This window comes from Colias philodice, chromosome 1 (assembly GCF_061535455.1).
Source record: "Colias philodice isolate Cphi_HAF_F1 chromosome 1, ilColPhil1 Martin Lab GWU primary, whole genome shotgun sequence".
NCBI lineage: Eukaryota > Metazoa > Arthropoda > Insecta > Lepidoptera > Pieridae > Colias > Colias philodice.
This window is the reverse complement of record NC_143086.1, coordinates 11,959,918-11,980,299: the sequence shown is the minus strand read 5'-3', so window position 1 is coordinate 11,980,299 and position 20,382 is coordinate 11,959,918. Positions and strand designations below refer to the sequence as shown.

The window sequence follows — 20,382 nt, the reverse complement described above, 5'->3', positions numbered from 1 at the left end:
GGTACCTACATTTGTTTCCAAATTTTTGTTTTACTCTCTATTTTGCTATATTCGTTCAATTCACATGTTTTATACTGTTTGCATAAAGGAATATATGGAATATATTTTTTTAGATTGTAAAATTCAATTTTTGAAAAAGTTGTTAAACATAGCTTCCAAATTTTTATCTGAGAGTATTTGGCGGATAAAAAATTGGAAATATGAAAAGTTTCCTCTACTACGAGCAATAAATAGTAAATAAAACGTATTTTATTAATGCTCACAGCAATATTCAATATTTGTTGAATGGCCGTTATGATCTATGGATAATCCCTTCCAATCAAGCCGGACATATTAGAGTCGATTGAGGAATATATTGCACCCACTATTCGTGCAAATACTAAACCAATACGCTGTATAATAATATTATTAATGTGAAGTTCTCACGAATATTTACCTCTATTTATCTTATACTGGCACAGCATTTTTATATTCATTAAAAAGCCATTATAGCGTTAAGAAATCTGCATTAAAAAGGATAAACAAGCGGGGAAGTAGTTACTTTCTACATTGAACACGACGCCGTCCGCCGTCCCAGGTTACAGCTCATAAACGCGGTATCGTCTTTACCAGGAAAGCAGAAGATTAAACACTTTCAGCGCTTTTATTTTTCACTCTCAATTATGGTACCAGGGATGTTAATTAGTTACTAAACTAACATCACATGTAAGTAATTACATTACGGTATGAATCGGCGAACGTGGGAGCTCCAATCAAGGTAACTACGTTACATAAGCCTGTTACTTCACTGTAACTGTTCAGATAGTTAATCGTTGTTCCCATCAGAAACGACTCATATCCGTAATAATTTCCTCGCTGGTGTCCTACTTGCAGCACACGTATTATGTGAGGGATAATTCGAATGTGTTCAGTGTTCACATGCGACTAAGCACCATAATCAAGTAGCTAACTAAAGGTTTCTTTCGTTTGCTTTTCTTTTTAGATCTTTTTTTTTAAAAATATCCTTATAATTAGATATAACAAGAAAGATTATCTCGCCAAAATCCATCAATCGGTCAAAAATGCATCCACCGTTTCACCTCTAATCCTGACAAACTCATAATATCTCACTTGAAACTCACAGATCACATTAAATCAAGAAATCCCTAACTTTACCTGAAATCAATTTTCGAAAGAAGAATCCACTTTGAAGTACAAATACCATCACAAGCACACAGATCGATCGGATACACTAATTTCCAGGATTGCGTTTGGATCGTTTTGACTGGCCGCCGCCGGTGCACGGGCGAGCGTGTAAACATAGAATCCCTACTAGGAAATCATTTAGGCAATGTTTGTCGACCACTCGGAAAGTAATTTGACAGAGGGCACTTTGTCCCATCCCAAACGCACCACAAACAGAATCATTTGTAATGATTTGCACAAACTGTACTGCTGAACAAAATATCCATTAAAATTCTAAAATCTGTAACTAGGGTAAATTAATTTAAAAACCTTTCCCTTCATAATTTCTGCAAGCACAACCCCTAATATTTAAATAAGTTACTCCCTGTATGTAGGTCAGACATTTGTTCCTAAATAAAACATTGCTGATAACTTTCCTAAACGATTAAATATGAAAATTTAAGGGTTCAAATTATTCTATAAGCGCCGTTAATACGTAAGGAATAAAAGCTACTCTCGCTTCACTATTAATAACCTATCCATCATTTTCGCCAAGTCATGATATTATAATTTGAAGCGCTCGTAATTTTTCTACATGATATTTTTATTCAAACGAGGCGACCTTTAAAATATCTTCGTCATTACCGTGAAAACGCTTGAACTGTCTCTTACGTAATATCCATTCTATTAAGGTAATATTATGATGCTTCAGGTTTACATAAGTGAACATGTAACATGTTCTAATGCAATTATAAAATAGCATTTGTTTAATATAAATAATATTTTGTAGCAGACTTCACAAGCCGGTTTCAACGTAAGAGCATCGTTTATTCGTTGTGTCCGTCCATCTAAATAGTAATGAAGCGTAGTCGAGAAACCTTTATATATATATTAATGATGCAGTTCTATATTACAAATATTACAATTATTTACCAATAACACCCAAACACCCTGTTTCGGTAGATTCATTTTTGGACAAAGCTAGTCGTCCGCTAAACGGATGAATAAAATAAATTAGTCGTCCGATTACCGGATGAATAAAATAATTTAATCGTCCGATAACATCTATTTATCTATATAGTTAGGTTATCGGGGTTTCTTTAGAGAACTGCCGCACGTATTATAGGTTTTTTGTGGGGGGAGGAGGGGGGAGGAGGGCACACGTTGGTATTTGATTTTTTTTTTGCGCTATTTCTGTGTAGTTTTTTTTTAAGAAACCTAACCTAACCTAACCTAACGGCTAACCTAACCTAAACTTGATTTTTTTTTTGCGTCGACGGAGCCCCGCTTCGCGGGGCTCCTATTTCTGTGTAGTTTTTTTTTTAAGAAACCTAACCTAACCTAAACTTGATTTTTTTTGCGCGTCGACGGAGCCCCGCTTCGCGGGGCTCCTATTTCTGTTTAGTTTTTTTTTTAAGAAACCTAACCTAACCTAACCTAACGGCTAACCTAACCTAAACTTGATTTTTTTTGCGCGTCGACGGAGCTCCGCGAAGCGGGGCTCCTATTTCTGTGTAGTTTTTTTTTAAGAAACTTAACCTAACCTAAACTTGATTTTTTTTGCGCGTCGACGGAGCCCCGCTTCGCGGGGCTCCTATTTCTGTTTAGTTTTTTTTTTAAGAAACCTAACCTAACGTAACCTAACGGCTAACCTAACCTAAACTTGATTATTTTTTTGCGCGTCGACGGAGCCCCGCTTCGCGGGTCTCCTATTTCTGTGTAGTTTTTTTTTTAAGAAACCTAACCTAACCTAACCTAACGGCTAACCTAACCTAAACTTGATTTTTTTTTGCGCGGCGATGGAGCTCCGCGAAGCGGGGCTCCTATTTCTGTGTAGTTTTTTTTTAAGAAACCTAACCTAACCTAACCTAAAGGCTAACCTAACCTAAACCTAACCTAACAAATTAAGGGCGAATATCTCGGCCATTTTTGATTTTAGAGAAAAGTTGTTCCTATAAAACATGCTTATATAAGCGTAATCTTTACGATAAAACAATAATAAATAGGTGTTATAATGACACCAACTCCATCAAAAATTGTCTAAGTCCTGCGCCCCCTTTGCTTTAGACCAACCCAACTAGCTTTAGTGTTAAAAGGTTATCTATTAATCCGAATAATCGGACGATTAAATTATTTTGTTCATCCGGTAATCGGACGATTAAATTATTTTATTCATCCGGTAATCGGACGACTAATTTATTTTATTCATCCGTTTAGCGGACGACTAGACACTTCGTTCATTTTTTCATCATTTTTATTTCATTTAGCTACTTTAAAAATATCCGTATACTTCAAATTGAAATTGGATATCACCTACCAATTTTACGTGCACACATCAAACACCCCATAGCATGCAAAAGGTAGACTTTAATTCAATTCTGTCAGTTCCAAAAAAAGGTGCTAAAACACGTATGGGGTGAACGCCAAAGTGACTTTTTGCCTCTGCTTGCCTGTGACGGCAACATCAGTTAAATCGTATTTGCACCGTCGACGCACGTTTCATCATTTATTCCGCCTGTTTTGAATTTCAACATAAAATTGTAACCAGATTATAGATTTTAAATTAATCCCGTTGTGCGACACGTTTTAGCTTTTATGCTTTATATTCACAGACTGATCGAATCATTCTTTATGCACGTGATAAATGGAATACATTATCTGTGTACAGAGAATGAAACAATATTATGCAACTTTTGAAACATCCATTTATCAGTTATAAAACCCATTACTGCATAATCAAACGGGAAAGCTCACAAAAGTATACTTATATTGTTTTATTTACGTATGCATGTAGTAATACAGCATTAAATAAAAACTACAGCGTGATACAAATATACGCAAGCCGCAGCTTTACCCACTTGACAATTTAATGCCTCACGGGAGCGCAATATTAAACACGTTATTTTCTTAATAACTGCAAAAACATTTTAATGCGGTGAATACATGATATTTACAATATAAAATTTTCCTTTGTGAGAGTTGACAGTGCATTAGTGTTAATGACAAGGGATCGCATGTTCACTGCCCATCGCAAGCAATAGGTACAATGCACTCGCTCAGTCGAGCATGCAACACTGACCTAACTAACCCATCTCTAGAAGATCAAATCCACTGATGTAATGTGATGTATCCTAAACCTACGCTGAAGAAGACCATTCAGGTCACAATTCCTTATCCAATTAAAATTTGATCTAGAATATATAGATATAGAAAACTTAGTTATTTCTACATTTTTTAAAGTAAAATACCAAATGAATTTTGCATTCGATGGACTTTTTTCATAAACGGCTATTAAATAAAGGGAAAGAGGAAACGGGAAAATTCGATTCAGCGATATCGAGATGGTCTTTTTGGCACAGAGCACGTAGGTAGAGAGAACTCCACATTGAACGTACGCTTTTCAATCCCAAAACAAATTATAATCTTATAAATTATAAACGTTGGGAAACCTTTGTTAACATTATCACCCTCATGACAGGTAACAAACGACCCGTTTCGAAACGTTTGTTTGGTACAGATAAAGAAAACTCAGTACAAAGTATATTTTTATACTTTTTAATGTTCCTATACAATCAGTGACGGTGAGTTACATTCAAAATTTTCGTTTTTTTTTTTGAGTTACAATCAACATTTAAATATTGAGTTCACTTCTAGGAATCCGCAATTTTTACTATAACAGCCAAAATCATTAAAATATAATAATGCCATTTTCAGCCAAACTAAATTGACGGTGAAATAAGAGATCAGTAAAAATGTAAAATGTTTGATCAAATTAAATTTGTGAAAATTATAACATTTAACATCATTATACAAAGTAAGCAGTAAATAACCATTAGTAAGCAGTGTTTGTTCTAGAAATTGATCGTCATAATATTATTACCGCAATTTCAAGCAGAAAAATACTATATGTATACGGCTGTACTACTGTACACGTTGCAAGTTTCATTAGAAACACATATTTAATTCTACGTACATGCAACTATTTTAGAAAATGTATGTACTGCTTCCGTGCATTTCTTTAAAAGCTAGGTGCGGTTTCTAACTTGTGGTGCTGCTAAATAAGGTTATCTTGAAGTAAATTGGTGTTGGTGCGGTAAAATATCATTTCAGCATTTGTATTGTCGGCGACGTAACTTGCTTAGACCGGTATGAAATGGGTAAATAATATATTTAAACTAAATATACATTATCTGATGTAAATCTACGAATTCATTTCTATAATTTCTAATAAACAATAACATGAACGAAAATACTAAATAATACTTTGATTAATTTAGATATTTAAAAAAGATTTGTGGCTGAAAAGACGATTTGATAACAGTGATCAAACGAGCCCTTTGAGCCCATGCGTCACAAAGTTTTCAAACTTATGTGTGTCGTTTTTTATAACACGAAATTCTGTTTTATAAATAAACTGTGTCTCTGAAACCTTATAAACCAAACATGCTATATTGCCACATTTAAATAAGATTACAATAAAATAGTTCTGTTTGCGGTCTGCGGAATACCAATCTAGAGCTATCCAACGCTTTGCGAGGCTTGGAATTCCCTGGGTTGAAGTATATTATAAGTACATGTAACTATTGTAGATTTTTATTATTTGTAAAAAACTAGATAATCATACAAGGGAGCGAAGATTTCTGTGTAATTTCTTCTAATTAAAAAAAATATGAATCTCAATTTATATGATTTGTATACTTTGCTTCAACTCTTCTATATATAAAGGAAGTAGTATAACAAACCGCTGGAACTTTTATTTTAGAGGAAGATTGAAGTTTAGAATAACAACATACTTTAGCGCCTGCAGAGAGAATTGCAAAGTCAACTTTTATGAGAAGTCGGTGTTGCAGTTGAGAATCTATTGTCGAAGTGACCATTATAGATTAGAATGGCCACTGATATTTTAGAACTTTCTGTTAGTATTAAAGCTGTGTTAAGGGGTAGAAAAATTGAGATTAAAAGCTCGATCGAGATAAATATACTGTTTTTGTCAAAAAAACATTGCGGAGATTAAAAATAAAATCTTAATTTTGTATAAGCCGTAATGTGCCGTGAATAAAGCAAATGTGATTTCATTATTAAACAAACAGTGATAGATGTCTATGTAAATACATCGGACCAAAAATATTGTTGAAGTTCAGAGTAAATCCACATCGGTGTAATTGCTTTTACGAGATTATATTCGGCGTGCAGCTGCGGCGTTGAGCCGTGGTATTTATGTTTGGTTATCCGTTGACATTTGAGGGCTGCCCGCACAATAAAAGTGAAGACGTAAAATTTAAATGTAATCTATTTTATTGGCTTGTCCGTTACCGAAGTGTCACCAACGGCTAAGGTTTTATAGATTGATTTCGAAAGTGATGTTCTTGTGAAACAACATTAATATACTTGAACAAATAAATTTGTCTCGCAAGTCATCAGGAACCTACGCACCTTTTATAAGGTTTCCAGGAAAGCCGACATCTTACCCACAAAATACAGCGAATAAACAACTATCCGATTTTATTGCCAAGTTACAGGACACCGTGTAGTACCTAATATAATCTTGTTTTAGAAAATGTTTTTCTGCATGTACCTACAAGTATCCGCAAACATTCAACGCCTTTAATTTATAAAATGGAAATCATTGCTTTAAACTACGCGATGATATTATTTAATGCTATGATAATTTCCCTACTTAACGTGGTCTGATTCTATAAAAAGTTATATGAAAGCATTTCATAACGCGCAACCATTTTCCGAAACAACAACTGAAGGATTAAGCATTCACGGTGCTACGGATCTGGCCACGCGTAATAAAACAAGCCATCAAAATAGTGGTTGGAATACAACAACGGATGAAAACCGAGGTCTCTCTAGTCGAGGGTCTGTTGACGTGAAATGCCATGGAGTTATGAATTGTACATTTTGTAGGCGACTTACCGTCGATTGGTGTGGTTTGTTGACTAGAATTAATCCTTGGCCGTTCTTCGCCGGCTGCAATGTGCTTGCCGGTTCGCCGTGCCAAGGGCCGGAGTTCGCGGTCCGCGTCGCTGCAGCTTTCTTCCTCCTCGTGTGTGTATTCCATACCTGTAACAATCATATTAGACTTAAGCTCTACGGTTAAACTATGGGTACTAGTATGGGAATGGAGGGTGCGTGCTCTTGTGTCTATGAACTATGGTTAGATAGCTGAGTTTTCTTAAAATATTATGGGGTTTTAGCAGAGTTCTAACAAGTAGCGCCATTTAGTGCGGCATTTATGAATATGTATAAAATGAAATGTACCTGTACCTGTTCAATATAGCATAAATATTCTAAAACGTATACAATCCAGCCCTAAAGACTGTTTAATATAATATATTATTAACGTTAAATGTCTCCAGACTAAGCATTGGTTGTTTGATTTAATTATAAATCACCTCCATTCGAAGCTGATTGCAGAATTATCAAGTTTCCCGTAAACGCTTCTGCTTTATATTGAATTAAACGAAGTGAGAACATGGTTAATTCATGCTATTGATTTCGCACTATCAATGAATGGTATTGTAGAGCATCTCGAGTTTCTACGATATTGAAAGTAAAATTGAACGTTAACTACACTTTATAAGGTGAATGATTTGTGTTAATAAATATTGAATCGTTAAACTTAATAATTTTCTTGCGTTAAAAGTGTGTGCATTGACTTTATTTACTTGTTTGAAATTATTTAAGGACGATTTATGCTGAACGATTGGCTAGATAAGCGATATAATTCCCTAGCGTTCAGAAAGGCAGGTGCATCAAACAAAGTAATACAAGTTATCAGTGCGCGCGGTCGTGCGGACAAAACGTTAGAGCGGTGAAGCTCGAAATTGATCTCACGACACACGAGTTTCAAAGACTTCATAAATATATGCATAGCTCATTGTGATCGACGATCAAGGTATCGCTGGTATCGCTACAGACTTTGATGTTTCGTTCACAATGCAATTATGACGAGCCTCAAACAAAATATTGACATTGAACAAAGAGCCTGCATACTGCTGTATGGCAAGCTTGCAATATTCGAATCTTTATAAAGATTTTGTTCTGGTATTGAAATTTCGAGTATGCTACGTTACATTGTTAACATTGGAAGAAGAAAATATGTATAGTAAAATCTATATTGTCTGTCTGATTTTAAATTGGAGCAAGATTGAGAATGATGTTGCCATAATATTTGGTATGGTATATTGCTATGTTATGGAACCATTAAATAATACGCAATAGTTAGATTTTTGTTTGATACATATCGAAAAATATTTTTTTTTTACTCTTAAACTCTTGTGTCTTATAATTTTGTACAAAAGTATTGCGTATTAATGAAATGCATATAACGTGGGTTAAGTGGGTCGACAAGTAACCATTAACATATATGTTTGCTGATAATAATTATTAATATTGCACGTGCAATAATGTTATTAATTAATTATTGTCAAGTCATAATCTAAACGCAAACATTCTCAGGCGACTAGCCACACACTAGAAGCCGGAGTTCAAGTAAATAATAAACAACAAGAAGCGGGCAAATATACTTAATTGGACTTAGAATCAATAGTGACATAAACTTCGAATGAATGAAAAGTATTCGGTCTTTTCCAGGAACAGGTTTATTCCACTTTTTTATTTTAAAATGAACGCCACGAAGTTTTTGAGAACTTTTTAACGGAAAAAACGCAATCCGCGGTACCTATCACGATGAGCCATTGTATTCAATAGAGCTTAAAGTAGTCTTACTGAGAGGTTTAATTGAAAAGGAAATATTTAAGAAAACTTCCTTTTTAAGCAAATATTTGCTTTATGGGTTTTGCAGAACTTTTCTATGCATATCAAATTATAGTTCGTTCTCAATCAATTTAATAGAAGCCGTGCGAACGTAATTTATTAAAACTCAAGAGGTAAAACAATACCTCAAAAGTTTACAATTTCAGCAATCAAGACATTCAAAGGTTTCACAGGTGCCTTTTATTTCACAATACTTCCTTCCTTGTTTATACAAACAACAATAAGAAAGTAAACTTTGTAAACTTCTTTGTGTAGATACAATTTTTCCTGCTTGAAAATGATTTCTTGTGAACAAAATTATGTTATATAAATTTTAATTAAAAAGTAACTACTTCAGTCGGCAAGTTCTTCAGTCTACGTGAAGCCGGCGTGAAGATAAAATATAGAAAAGAACATCATGTACGGTTTAAGATCCCGACGGGTTTAATTCTCGACATTTGTGCTTTGGATTTAGATCCAATAAACATCGGTTCGACAGGCTGCAGGCAACGGCCTCAATGTTTATTTAACTTGGAGTAAGCCATTTACGTGATACGGTGATCCTGTTTTCGATGGACACGGGAAAAATCTGTCTGCCTGGAGGATTAAAGAGAAAACTCAATTAATGAAGCAAACAGGCCGAACGGGTTATATCCATACGCGAAACGAGACTTTCAACCTGATTAAGATTAAAACACGAAGCAGACTTGTCACCATTCATTTTTATTGCACAATTGCACATGTCTCGCACCCTATATCAAGATCACTGTAAATATTTACATATCCACACTCGTGTGTGAGAATACGTGAAGAAATAAACGCGAGAATTGAGCAAAAATATGTCGACTAAACTAAATGTGAATCTCATTTTCCATCCTACGGAAAGTTGGCGTCTAAACTATTCCAACGCTCCACAAACAATTTAATAAAGTAATGTTCAATTCTCAAGATCAATATTAGACAGGAACACAGGCTTAACCTAACCATATTAGTAATAAGTTGAAGCGAAGTTTGATTACATTTGATTTAACTGTAATTATAACATTTCCAATTTAAATTTTGTAAAATGTAATTTAATTATCTCTTTAAGGTAAGGAAATAGGTACGCGTAATACGCCTTTTTACGCAATGCGCAAAACATTAAGTTTGAGATGAATGTCTCTAGAACTTTAGGGTTTATAGCTTGTCGGTTACATTGCGGCATTTTACAGAGGTATTGTGAACGGTCATAATTACATTAAATTAATTTTCGGGAGCATACGGTATAATATATTGTGTTTGGTAATTTTTGAACTTTAAAGGTGAGTTCTACCGTTGATTTCGGTTTAAAGAACTTTATTTATCTCATAAAATAAACAAGAACAATACAATGATCTTTTACACATATGAGAAATAACAATTTTGCAGTTAGTATAACACAATCAGCTATCGAAATTAGTTAAGTATGTCTTTAACTTATTTTTAAAAATAGTAATTGATGAGGATTCTTTAATTGCTTTAGGCAAGCTATTGTACAATTGTGCTCCCTCAAATCTTAAGTTTCTCTTACCGTATAGAGTTCTTATAAATGGTAATTCAAGGTTATCACTCTTTCGTGTGTGGTATTTGTGGGATTTTTTGTTTAGTGTTATTTGTGTTTTTATATTATTAGATAGAATATTTTTAATCAGTATGCATGTGTGATATTTATATAATTTATTTAAATCAAACAATTTGGTACGGGAGTATAGATCCTTAGTTGGCGTTAAAAAATCAAAGTTAAAAAGGATTTTTACTAGTTTGTTTTGCGTAATTTGTAGTTTTTTTAAATTAGTAGGCGCCGATTGCCCCCAAACTGGGATAAGATAATCTAGATGTGGTTTAACAAGCGTGTTATAGATACTATATCGTAATTTAAATGGTATATATTTAGCAGCATTTCTTAAAGCCCCTGTAAGTGGTATTAACTTAGATCTCACGTGGTTTATGTGTGATTTAAATGTTAATTTATTATCCAAGATTAGGCCAAGATATTTTTCTTCGTTAGATCTGTTTAATGGTTGCGAGTCTATTGAAAGAGGTGGAAAATAAGATATTTTTTTATTTTTGGCTGCATAGATTACATATGATGTCTTTTTAACATTAATTGTCAATAAATTTAACTTTAACCAGCTATTTAATAAATTAAGATCATTTTGAGCAACTTTAGTTAAGTTGACTGCTGAATCCCCGAAGTAGAAGAGACAGGTATCATCAGCATACAGTGATATGTTCCCTGACAATCCAGCGCTACTAATATCATTGATATATACCAAAAAAAGCAACGGTCCTAAGACAGAGCCCTGAGGGACTCCATATTTGATTTCTATGGGATTTGATACATAATTATTAATTTTTACTATTTGATACCTGTTGTTTAGGTATGAATCAAATATTTTATACGCTGAGTCAGTTATACCTATATTTTTTAATTTATTTAATAGAATGGGATGGCTGACGGTGTCGAATGCCTTTTTAAGATCTACAAATATTCCTAAGGCCAAGTGCTTCTTATCTATATTGTCTTTAATTTTGGAAACAAGATCAATTGTAGCTGATAGTGTATTTGATTTAGGACGAAAACCGTATTGATATTCAATTAGAAAATTTATTTTATTTAGGTATTTGAGCAGACGAGTGTATAAAACCTTTTCGAAAATTTTAGATACAATAGGCAGTACTGAAATAGGTCGATAATTTCCAGGGTCAGATTTAGGTCCAGATTTATAGATAGGTGTCACTTTAGCAACTTTTAAACTGTCGGGAAAGACACCATCAGCTAGGCATTTGTTTATAGAATTAGTGAGGTCACCTATTATAAGATTCTTTATACATTTTATAATTTTGGTAGTAACGCCGTCTATTCCAGCAGCTGCATTGTTGTCTAATTTATCTATAATTTTAGATATTTCATTTTTTGTACATAATTCAAATTTATCGAGCCTAATTGCAGTAGAAGTCTGATAATTTTTAATAGTATTTTGCGACAGTGTTGATGTGGTGTTATTATTTTGTAATTTACTAGCTAAAAGAGTGCCTATAGTAGCAAAATAATGATTGAAACAGTTACAGATTTCAGTTCCTTTTTGGATTGTTTTACCGTCAATAATTAGATTTGGAGGAACACAATTATAGTCTATTTTATTTTTTACCAAGGTATTGATTAGCTGCCACATCTTTTTTGGATTATTTTTACATTTATTGAAAGAATCGTAATAATATTTTTTCTTTGTGTTATGTATGGTTGTACGAACATTCAGTTTTGCAGCATTATGTTGCATGTGCAGAGCGGTATTATGTGGGTCTCTGAGATATGAATGCCATATTCTGTTTCTATCTTCAATCAAATTGAGTATTGTTTTATTAATCCAGTCAGATTTAGGTAAATTGGCCATTTTGTATTTTGTTATTTCAGCACTTCCTATTTTTTCTTTAATAAACGTCTTTAAATTAGTATAGTTATTATCTTCATTTTTCCAGTTACTTAATTCAATGCTTTTATATAATTTATTATAATCAATTGCTATGTATTTATTTTTTTTGTTTCATGGGCGTTTTGTGTTTTTTAAGTTCGATGAACACTTGTTTGTGGTCAGACAGTGATGAACTAATCAGCGCCATATGTATTTGAGCTTGTTGCAAGTTTGTGCAAACATGATCTATAATACTTTTTGTTAATGTTGTTTGTCTGGTAGCATAGTTTTCACTTAAATTATTTATAATGTGATAGCCTGATTCGCTAATGGTGTCAACATAATCCATACTTCTTCCATTCTTTTTCATAAGGTCTATATTAAAATCACCAAATATAATTGATTTTTGTTTTGTTTTATCTAATAATAGAGAGTATGTTTGAATAAAATCATTTATATTGGAACTAGGGGGTTTGTATACTAAGCCGATTAACATAGAAAACTTAATGAGTTCTATAAATAAAAAATGATTTCCCTGTTTATAAACGGTTTCCTTTATTTTAAATTTAATATTATTGTGAATATATATAGATATGCCACCACCCAAGCTTCCAGTTCGGATATTGTAAATATGTACATAATTTGGTATTTCTAAGAAATCTGCTTCGGTTTTCGATTTTATCCAAGTCTCCGTAAGTAAAATAATGTGAATCAAACAATTAAATGATTTTAAAATGCATTTTAATTCTTCAAGCTTTCCAGGTTTGACGAGGCTACGCATATTTGCATAAAAAAAGCGTAAGGATGAAGCAGTAGTGCGTATACCTGTATAAGTATTTACGTTCTGGTAACTTATATCTATAGAGGAGAAATCATTGCATATGTTGACGTTGTCGGTTAGTTTTTTGAAATTTTAATAATTTTTGGCACACCTTTTACATATTTAATTACTAAATCTGACTCACCATTGTTCAATCGCCGTGCCATTTCGTCGCGCAAATCATGCATATACTTTATTTGCATTGGCGTTTGGTCCGCATAAATGCGAATATTTTCACTGGATTGATTTGTTGATGTTTTGTTGCGCAATAATTTTAAAACAGTGTTTTTATTTTCGAAACATACCTTAATATGCCTATTATAGCCCGGACGATATTTACCCAAGCGTATGCATTTTACTGGAGACGGACATTCTTTATATATAGTCTGAATTGCAGTACATACACATTTAAAATCATATTCACGCCTTTCAGATGATTTTTTATTATTTAACTCGGGTATTCCTACAATAATTATATTGTGTTGCCGTTGACTCCGTTCTTGCAATTCTAAGGCCATGTTCTCATACACGCGCTGGGGTGAGTCCGAAGTTGCAGGAATCAGTGAATTATTTTTTGACATAGTGTCTTCTAAATATTTAATTCGCTCGTGGAAGTCCAAATTTTGATTTCCGTTTTGCTTCTTATCTAACATAACAGAAAATTATCTTAAACAACGGTGACTACCATGTAGGTAATATATTTACTAATTACCTTACGGAATAAGGAATAATCATATTTGTAGAGTATTAATGTAACTTTGGTTTCTATTCAAACTTCTGAATATATCTAACAATTGGTTTTAGCTGAAACATTCACAATTAATTAGAGCGCACATAATAGAGACCAGAAATTTGTCATCTACAATTATTTTCGAATAAATATTTATACAATTTTCTCGTTACTACGGAGTTTCTTTTTCTACGTTAAATATATTTATAAAAGATACTAAGCATGGTTTACGATTTTTCTGAACTTCCAATTGATTATTTACTTCTCAGATGAAATAAACATTTTGCAAATATTATTCAACAAATAGGAACACAGTAAGAATTGAATATTTTTCTTTAGTGCTAATGAAGTAAAATTTTATTATTCTTATATTATATGCATTAAATTTGCTTATATGGGTGTCTGTGATAATCCTCAACTAGTCAAACCGAAGGTAAGTAGTCCGTTGCATTAATAAATACTGGCATAATGCATAATACATATATTATATTGTATGTGCAAATTCCCCTTAAACAAAATATTATCGGCTATTTATACATGTTTTATACTTTTTAATAAACACTTATTTTTTATAATTTAAATCTAATTCACAATGTTTTCATTAAAAGTTTCTCCGTATTGGATTCAATACGTCTAGATAATATTTATTGGTAAAATATACACATTTAACACATTAATTGTATCAACTTATTTGTATTCAAGTTAATAAAATAAATAAGCAATCTCTTTGAGATTGTCTCATATTTAATGATACATTTATCGTATTTATAGTTTACACGTGATTTTATAAAATTTCTCAGTAGGTATATAAAAATTCAATTTACAATTTTCGATCGGAGTAAATTTATTTTTCCGAAAAGTAGGCATTCGTTGTGCGAAATACCTGCATTGCAGTGGACCCTTTAAAGGCATTCACATCACCGTGTAAAAGCTGAAATAGGCTGTCCGTATTTATATAATTGTTTACATACAAAGAGATTTTGTTATTTTGTTTTCCATTTTTCATTTCTCTTTTTAAAAAGCTCAACAATATAAGAAGAAAACAATAGTGATGTCCTAATAATTTATAGTAGTAAAGTCTATGATGCACATAAAATAAAATAAAAAAAGTTTTACATAATTTAATATATAACATGTACTTAATAAGTAATGAATATTAAGGCTTTTACATGCGCTAATAACCTTGAGGATACTTGACGGATCTCAAACCTCTCCCGCTGCACCTTCTTTTTTCCTCGCATTTTGTATTTAAAAAGATACTAATCAGTGAAACAAAAATCCTCGTCAGGGACTGTTGTGTAACTGATAATTTATTAAACATAAAATTTTCAGAGCTCTAAGTCAGCAGGTTACGAAGTTTATAGAGTATTTGCGGAAAAATCGATGACCACGGCACATTTTTTTTCTAGAAATCTATTAACTTTGGAAAAAAGTCCTCGCGAGCAATTAAAGATCAAAGACCTATTTTATTTATTTTTTTTATTTTTTTCGGTAATGTGCTTTATGTTGTACCAGACTTTATAGAGGTTGAACATATAGTCGAAATTGCCGGGTGACGCCTTAAACGAATTCGAAATTATAATATTTCGCTTGACGACGAAAGCGAATACTTTAATCATTATAGCGGAACAATTGCGGAATATGCTTCTGAATTAATCGGGTTAATTAAGGACTTATAGGCACTTTGAATGCCCACCTATTATATGCATGCAATTTTAATTGAATTGCAAACCGTCAGCCGGCGTAAGTTAAGCTTCAATGAAACCTTTGAATAACCACCATAATTACAGTCACAGAATAACGTTTTATTGTTTTTATATTTTAAATTATTCTCTTTTACGCACAACGAGGGTCTGCCTTTAATGAATAAATACAATGACCAGATTTGAGTACACTACCTACTGAGTGAAACAGACATACCTATTAATCTCACTAGCTGAAGTAGAAAAGACAATACGGAGCCGAAAGCGGAAACTGTAAATCGTTTTTCCTGACAATGCCGTGCCATTTTGTACACGCATTTAAAACCAATCTCCAATAAATATTATCTGCATAAAGAGAGCCGTTGCAGTCGCGGTGCTCTTGATAATATTCTCTGGAGAAAAATGCGCGGGAAAACTTTTGAAAGGTTTATTGATGCGACTGTGGAGTAATCCGTTTCAATAGTGAGTTCTAAGAAATGTAAATTTATTTTTATTGTAAAATATTGAAATATGCATATTCAATTGAAAGGAAATTTTAAATATATATTTTATAATACAAATAGAATACGTCCTTCATGTTTTAAAAGGAAAAGAAATTCTATATAAATGTTACCAGGAAAATTGCATTTGAATAAGAAATAATTTTCAATGAGTAGTGAAGTGGAAAAAACAACGCCCTCGCGAAGTATTATGCAGCATTTATAATAATAAACCACTTGAAAATATTTCCTCTCACCGTCATAATAAATCAAGATAGAAGCAAATAGACAATAATAAGAAAATAAAGATGCAACGAAGAGGCACTTGTAATATAATAGCTACCAGTATCACTTAGGTTCTATCTATCTAATATCATTGATCAAATTTGATAGAACCAGAAAGTTTTTCACGTATCCAATTATACAAGGATGCTATAATCGAATAGGAGAACCATTACAAAGCACGGTTCACTCTGCTCTTACCCTAATAAATGTTACCTTCTTGTGCAGCGTCAGCCACAACGGCCGGTCAAATTGATGAAATTCAGAAGGTATATTTAACGTGTACGTAGACATGTGGCTCTATTCAATCATACTCATATTCTCTTCGAGCGGAGATCCGAACGTAACGGGGACCTATCAGGCGCATAACGTTATACTGAAAGATAGCTTTATCGGCGAGCAAAAGCGTGTTTCAATCCTTCCTTCGGATTGAGACTGATTTATTTTAGGGATCCCGATAACATTTGAAGGTCTCTCTTTGGTAAAGAGACACTTACCTAATACCACAGACTAATAATAATATACTGCTAATACCATACTAATACTAAACACACGAGATTCCAGAACGCATATTAGGTACACATAATCTTCTCAAATAACGCCACCCATCCACAGCACATCAATATTCAATGATATTGAATCCAGTTTTAAGCTCTAATTTACAACACAATGAGTTTATCTAGAATACAATATATCACGATATCGGCAGTAATGTCTTTAACATTAATAGATGAGAGTATGTTCGTGTTCAAATTACACTTTAGATATTACTTGAAATCTACACATTATAAGCATTAAGCAAATAATCCATTTCTTGCTCCAAAAATATTTGCAAAATCCTTGACAAGTTTTAAAATCGCATCAATAATAATTAATCAAAGACATTTAATTTATTATATGTTACTACTGTAAAAACCAGTTTAGGTACTGATAAATCTTAAGTTTCACTAGAAAGCAATTTACTACGACGACGTTTTCGGATCTTTACTATAAGAATTTAGTAGCTACTTGTTAAATATCTATTTAAAGAAATGTCAGTCTTAACCTTACATAATTATAATAAAACCTTACATATTATTATCAATGAAATCCCTTCGATGTGTCGGAGGAAAACGCGTGGTACGTCTTTTGTTACGTGGGACGACAACATTCGTAGGCAATTATCGATTTTAATTCATGACAAATGTAGCGTAACGAAGAAGAAAATATTAGGGAAGGTCGAAAAGTAATGTCAATGAATTATAAAACTTATTATGTATTCAATATAAAATTGACGAAGTTGAATTGCCTCTTTGAGTAACTTATTGAGTGTTGCCTTTAGGTTAATAGAAACAAATTTTGTGAGATGTCATTTAAACATTTGAAATATTATTATGGTCATGGAAAAAATAATGAGAGATATTTATTTACCAACATTTAAATTTTTGCGAATATACCGCAGCAGCGATCAGTGAGTTTCAGAATCGAATTCTGTCTACTGCATGTGAAGGTATATCTTAAGATTTACTTAGTGAATCAATATTAAAGTTTTTTTTTGTTATAACCATCTGCTTCGCGGCAATCTGTTTAAGTTAGTTTTTTGCGAATTGAAATGAACAATGATAAATTGGTAAATCTTCGGTTCTACTTGAAATTCTTAGGATTTTCCTCGGGCCTTTACAATAACATAATATACATGGTGTATGAATCATTCATGTCTGCAAATCGTAGCCCGCAAACCGAAACCTGAGCTATGTGTGAAACTACGCAGACTGACTGACCGAATAACAGTGATTGTATTATAGGAATTGCACACATCATACTAATAATTTAACTAGGTATACCACTAAGATTTTCGAAACTATTTCGAGACTTTGATTATCGATAATTATATTTATGAACTTATAGTTATTAATCGGCATTATCATTACATATATTTAAGTTATATGAAGCGTTTATATATTTTATATTACCTCGTAGAAACATTTAAATATTTATTGCTCATAAGAGAAATATTTCGGAAGCAATAAACGGTCTAATCAGCAAAAATTCGAAATTACACTGTATATAACTAAAGAATCGCTGAACTATTTTTATAATATGGAATTCGTTAGATTTTAACTATCTAAACATAGAAGAATGTCTCGAAAAGAGAATATATGAGGAAAAAATTCACGAAGCGCTACGAAGTTCACTAGGTCAGCTGGTAAAAAGTAGAATGAAAGTGTTGATTTTGCATTCTTTTCCGTTTTTCTTCATAAAAATTCATAGGATATTTGCTTTTTGCTATTTATGAATTCAAAATAATATAATTAGTAGAAAGTAAGATAAACTTTATCAATTAATATTATTGACTTTAGGCACGAATGAACAATTTTATTCGTATACAAGTTTACATCGAAATGAAACAGAAAGTAATAAATAAGTAATTTTTTTAATCTTTTAGGGTCTGATATAGTAGTGTCTATAGAGTTTTTTGTAAAAGTAACCGTGGAAAATTCTTCTAGGTATATCAATATAATAAAATTTTCTTTTGATGTAGGCACGGAAAACTTAAAACGAGCTCAACAATTACACGATTCCAACCCCTGTGGGTACTTTAATGTTTAATATTTTTCCTTAGGGCTCGTTCAGGTCGTTCAGTGAAGGTATGTGTAGACTGTAGACTGTAAAGAGCGAGTCCCCCATGTGACGGTCACCTTAGACTTAGGGTGCACTGACACTCACACGGTCTAGGTGTCGTTGAACCGTAGGCTAGACGCCGTGTGTGAATTTACTTTTCACAATGTTCCAGCTCTTTAAGCACGGTAATCCACGTCGTTTACTGTATTTAAATCTGCTTCAGATTTAAACACAGATTTAAGAAAGTAATACGAAAACTTTTATGTCGTAGGTACCTATAAGTTAATACTTATAGGTACCTACGACAAAAAATTTTTCGTATTACTTTACGTAATCGTAACCATAAACAAAACAATTAATACTTATATGTATCGTATAATATAATGGGTATATATATCATACTGCTATTTTCAACATAAGTTTAAACCATTAAAACTATTTTCATCAAAGTGAGGTCAAACTGTAATTAAAAACAAGGAAAGTATTGTACTCTGTCTCAATGATGAGTAATTCTATACCGTTACTGCATAAAAGTGCTGCATAGCATAACTCTTTTTAATGGCTCTTTGTCTTTTAGAATCGGAATAAAGTACAATATATATGTTTCAAAGGACTATAACATTTCTTTGGTTTTCTTTAAAAATTCTGTCTAAGTCTGTTGAATGTTGTTTTACTTTTTTTTTTATTTAAACAACTCTTTCGTTTAAAACTGTGTCAGAAAGAGAAATGAATTTATATTGTTTTTGTATAAAACATCCTGTATGAACAAGAAATCATTTTAAATCGAAATCAATAAAACCTTAGTTATATTATCCTGCACAAAGATTATTTTAAACAACCGCATGCTTTTCTTATCATAAACAACGTATTGCCTACTAATAAACAAAGTATTATGATTCGAAGTAGGTATATCCTATTTAAGTAATTAGCAGGTAAAGACAGACAGTCTGTATTTTTACCCGACTACGGCAAAGCAAAAGGAGGGTTATGATTTTGACAGGCTATGTATGTATGTATGTATGTATGTATGTATGTATGTATGTATGTATGTATGTATGTATGTTCAAAGTCTAATCTCGGTGACGTATCGCACGTCACAGTCATATAGCGTGCATATAGCATAGCATTTGAGGCCGTGGAGGCAATCTGTTCCCTCGTAACTTCTAAACTACTTATCAGAATTCGACAAATGACATATCATTAGAAGCGTCTTAATTGTCCGCTGGTTATAGGCTATATGGGGTTTCACAAAATCTAATGTGGCGCCCTCTAGCGGACAAAACATACAGAGTAAAAAAATAAAGTTAAGATAAATATGCCGTGTTTGGTATCATTTGAAAGCTTTTTATTTGCATATTTTGAATATATATATACATATATTACTAGCATTTGCTTGTGACTTTACCTG

General features: G+C 32.5%; 1 protein-coding gene across 2 annotated transcripts in view; it reads right to left on the bottom strand.

Moving 5' to 3' along the window:
* The window catches only part of LOC149491381 (uncharacterized), a 117,653-nt gene that overhangs the window by 64,193 nt on the left and 33,078 nt on the right, over nt 1–20,382 (bottom strand). For both annotated transcript variants that reach the window (XM_089697226.1, XM_089697234.1), the window contains exon 2: nt 7,087–7,233. In XM_089697226.1, the coding sequence (XP_089553352.1) occupies nt 7,087–7,233 (147 nt within the window). The remainder of the gene's footprint in view (nt 1–7,086; nt 7,234–20,382) is intronic.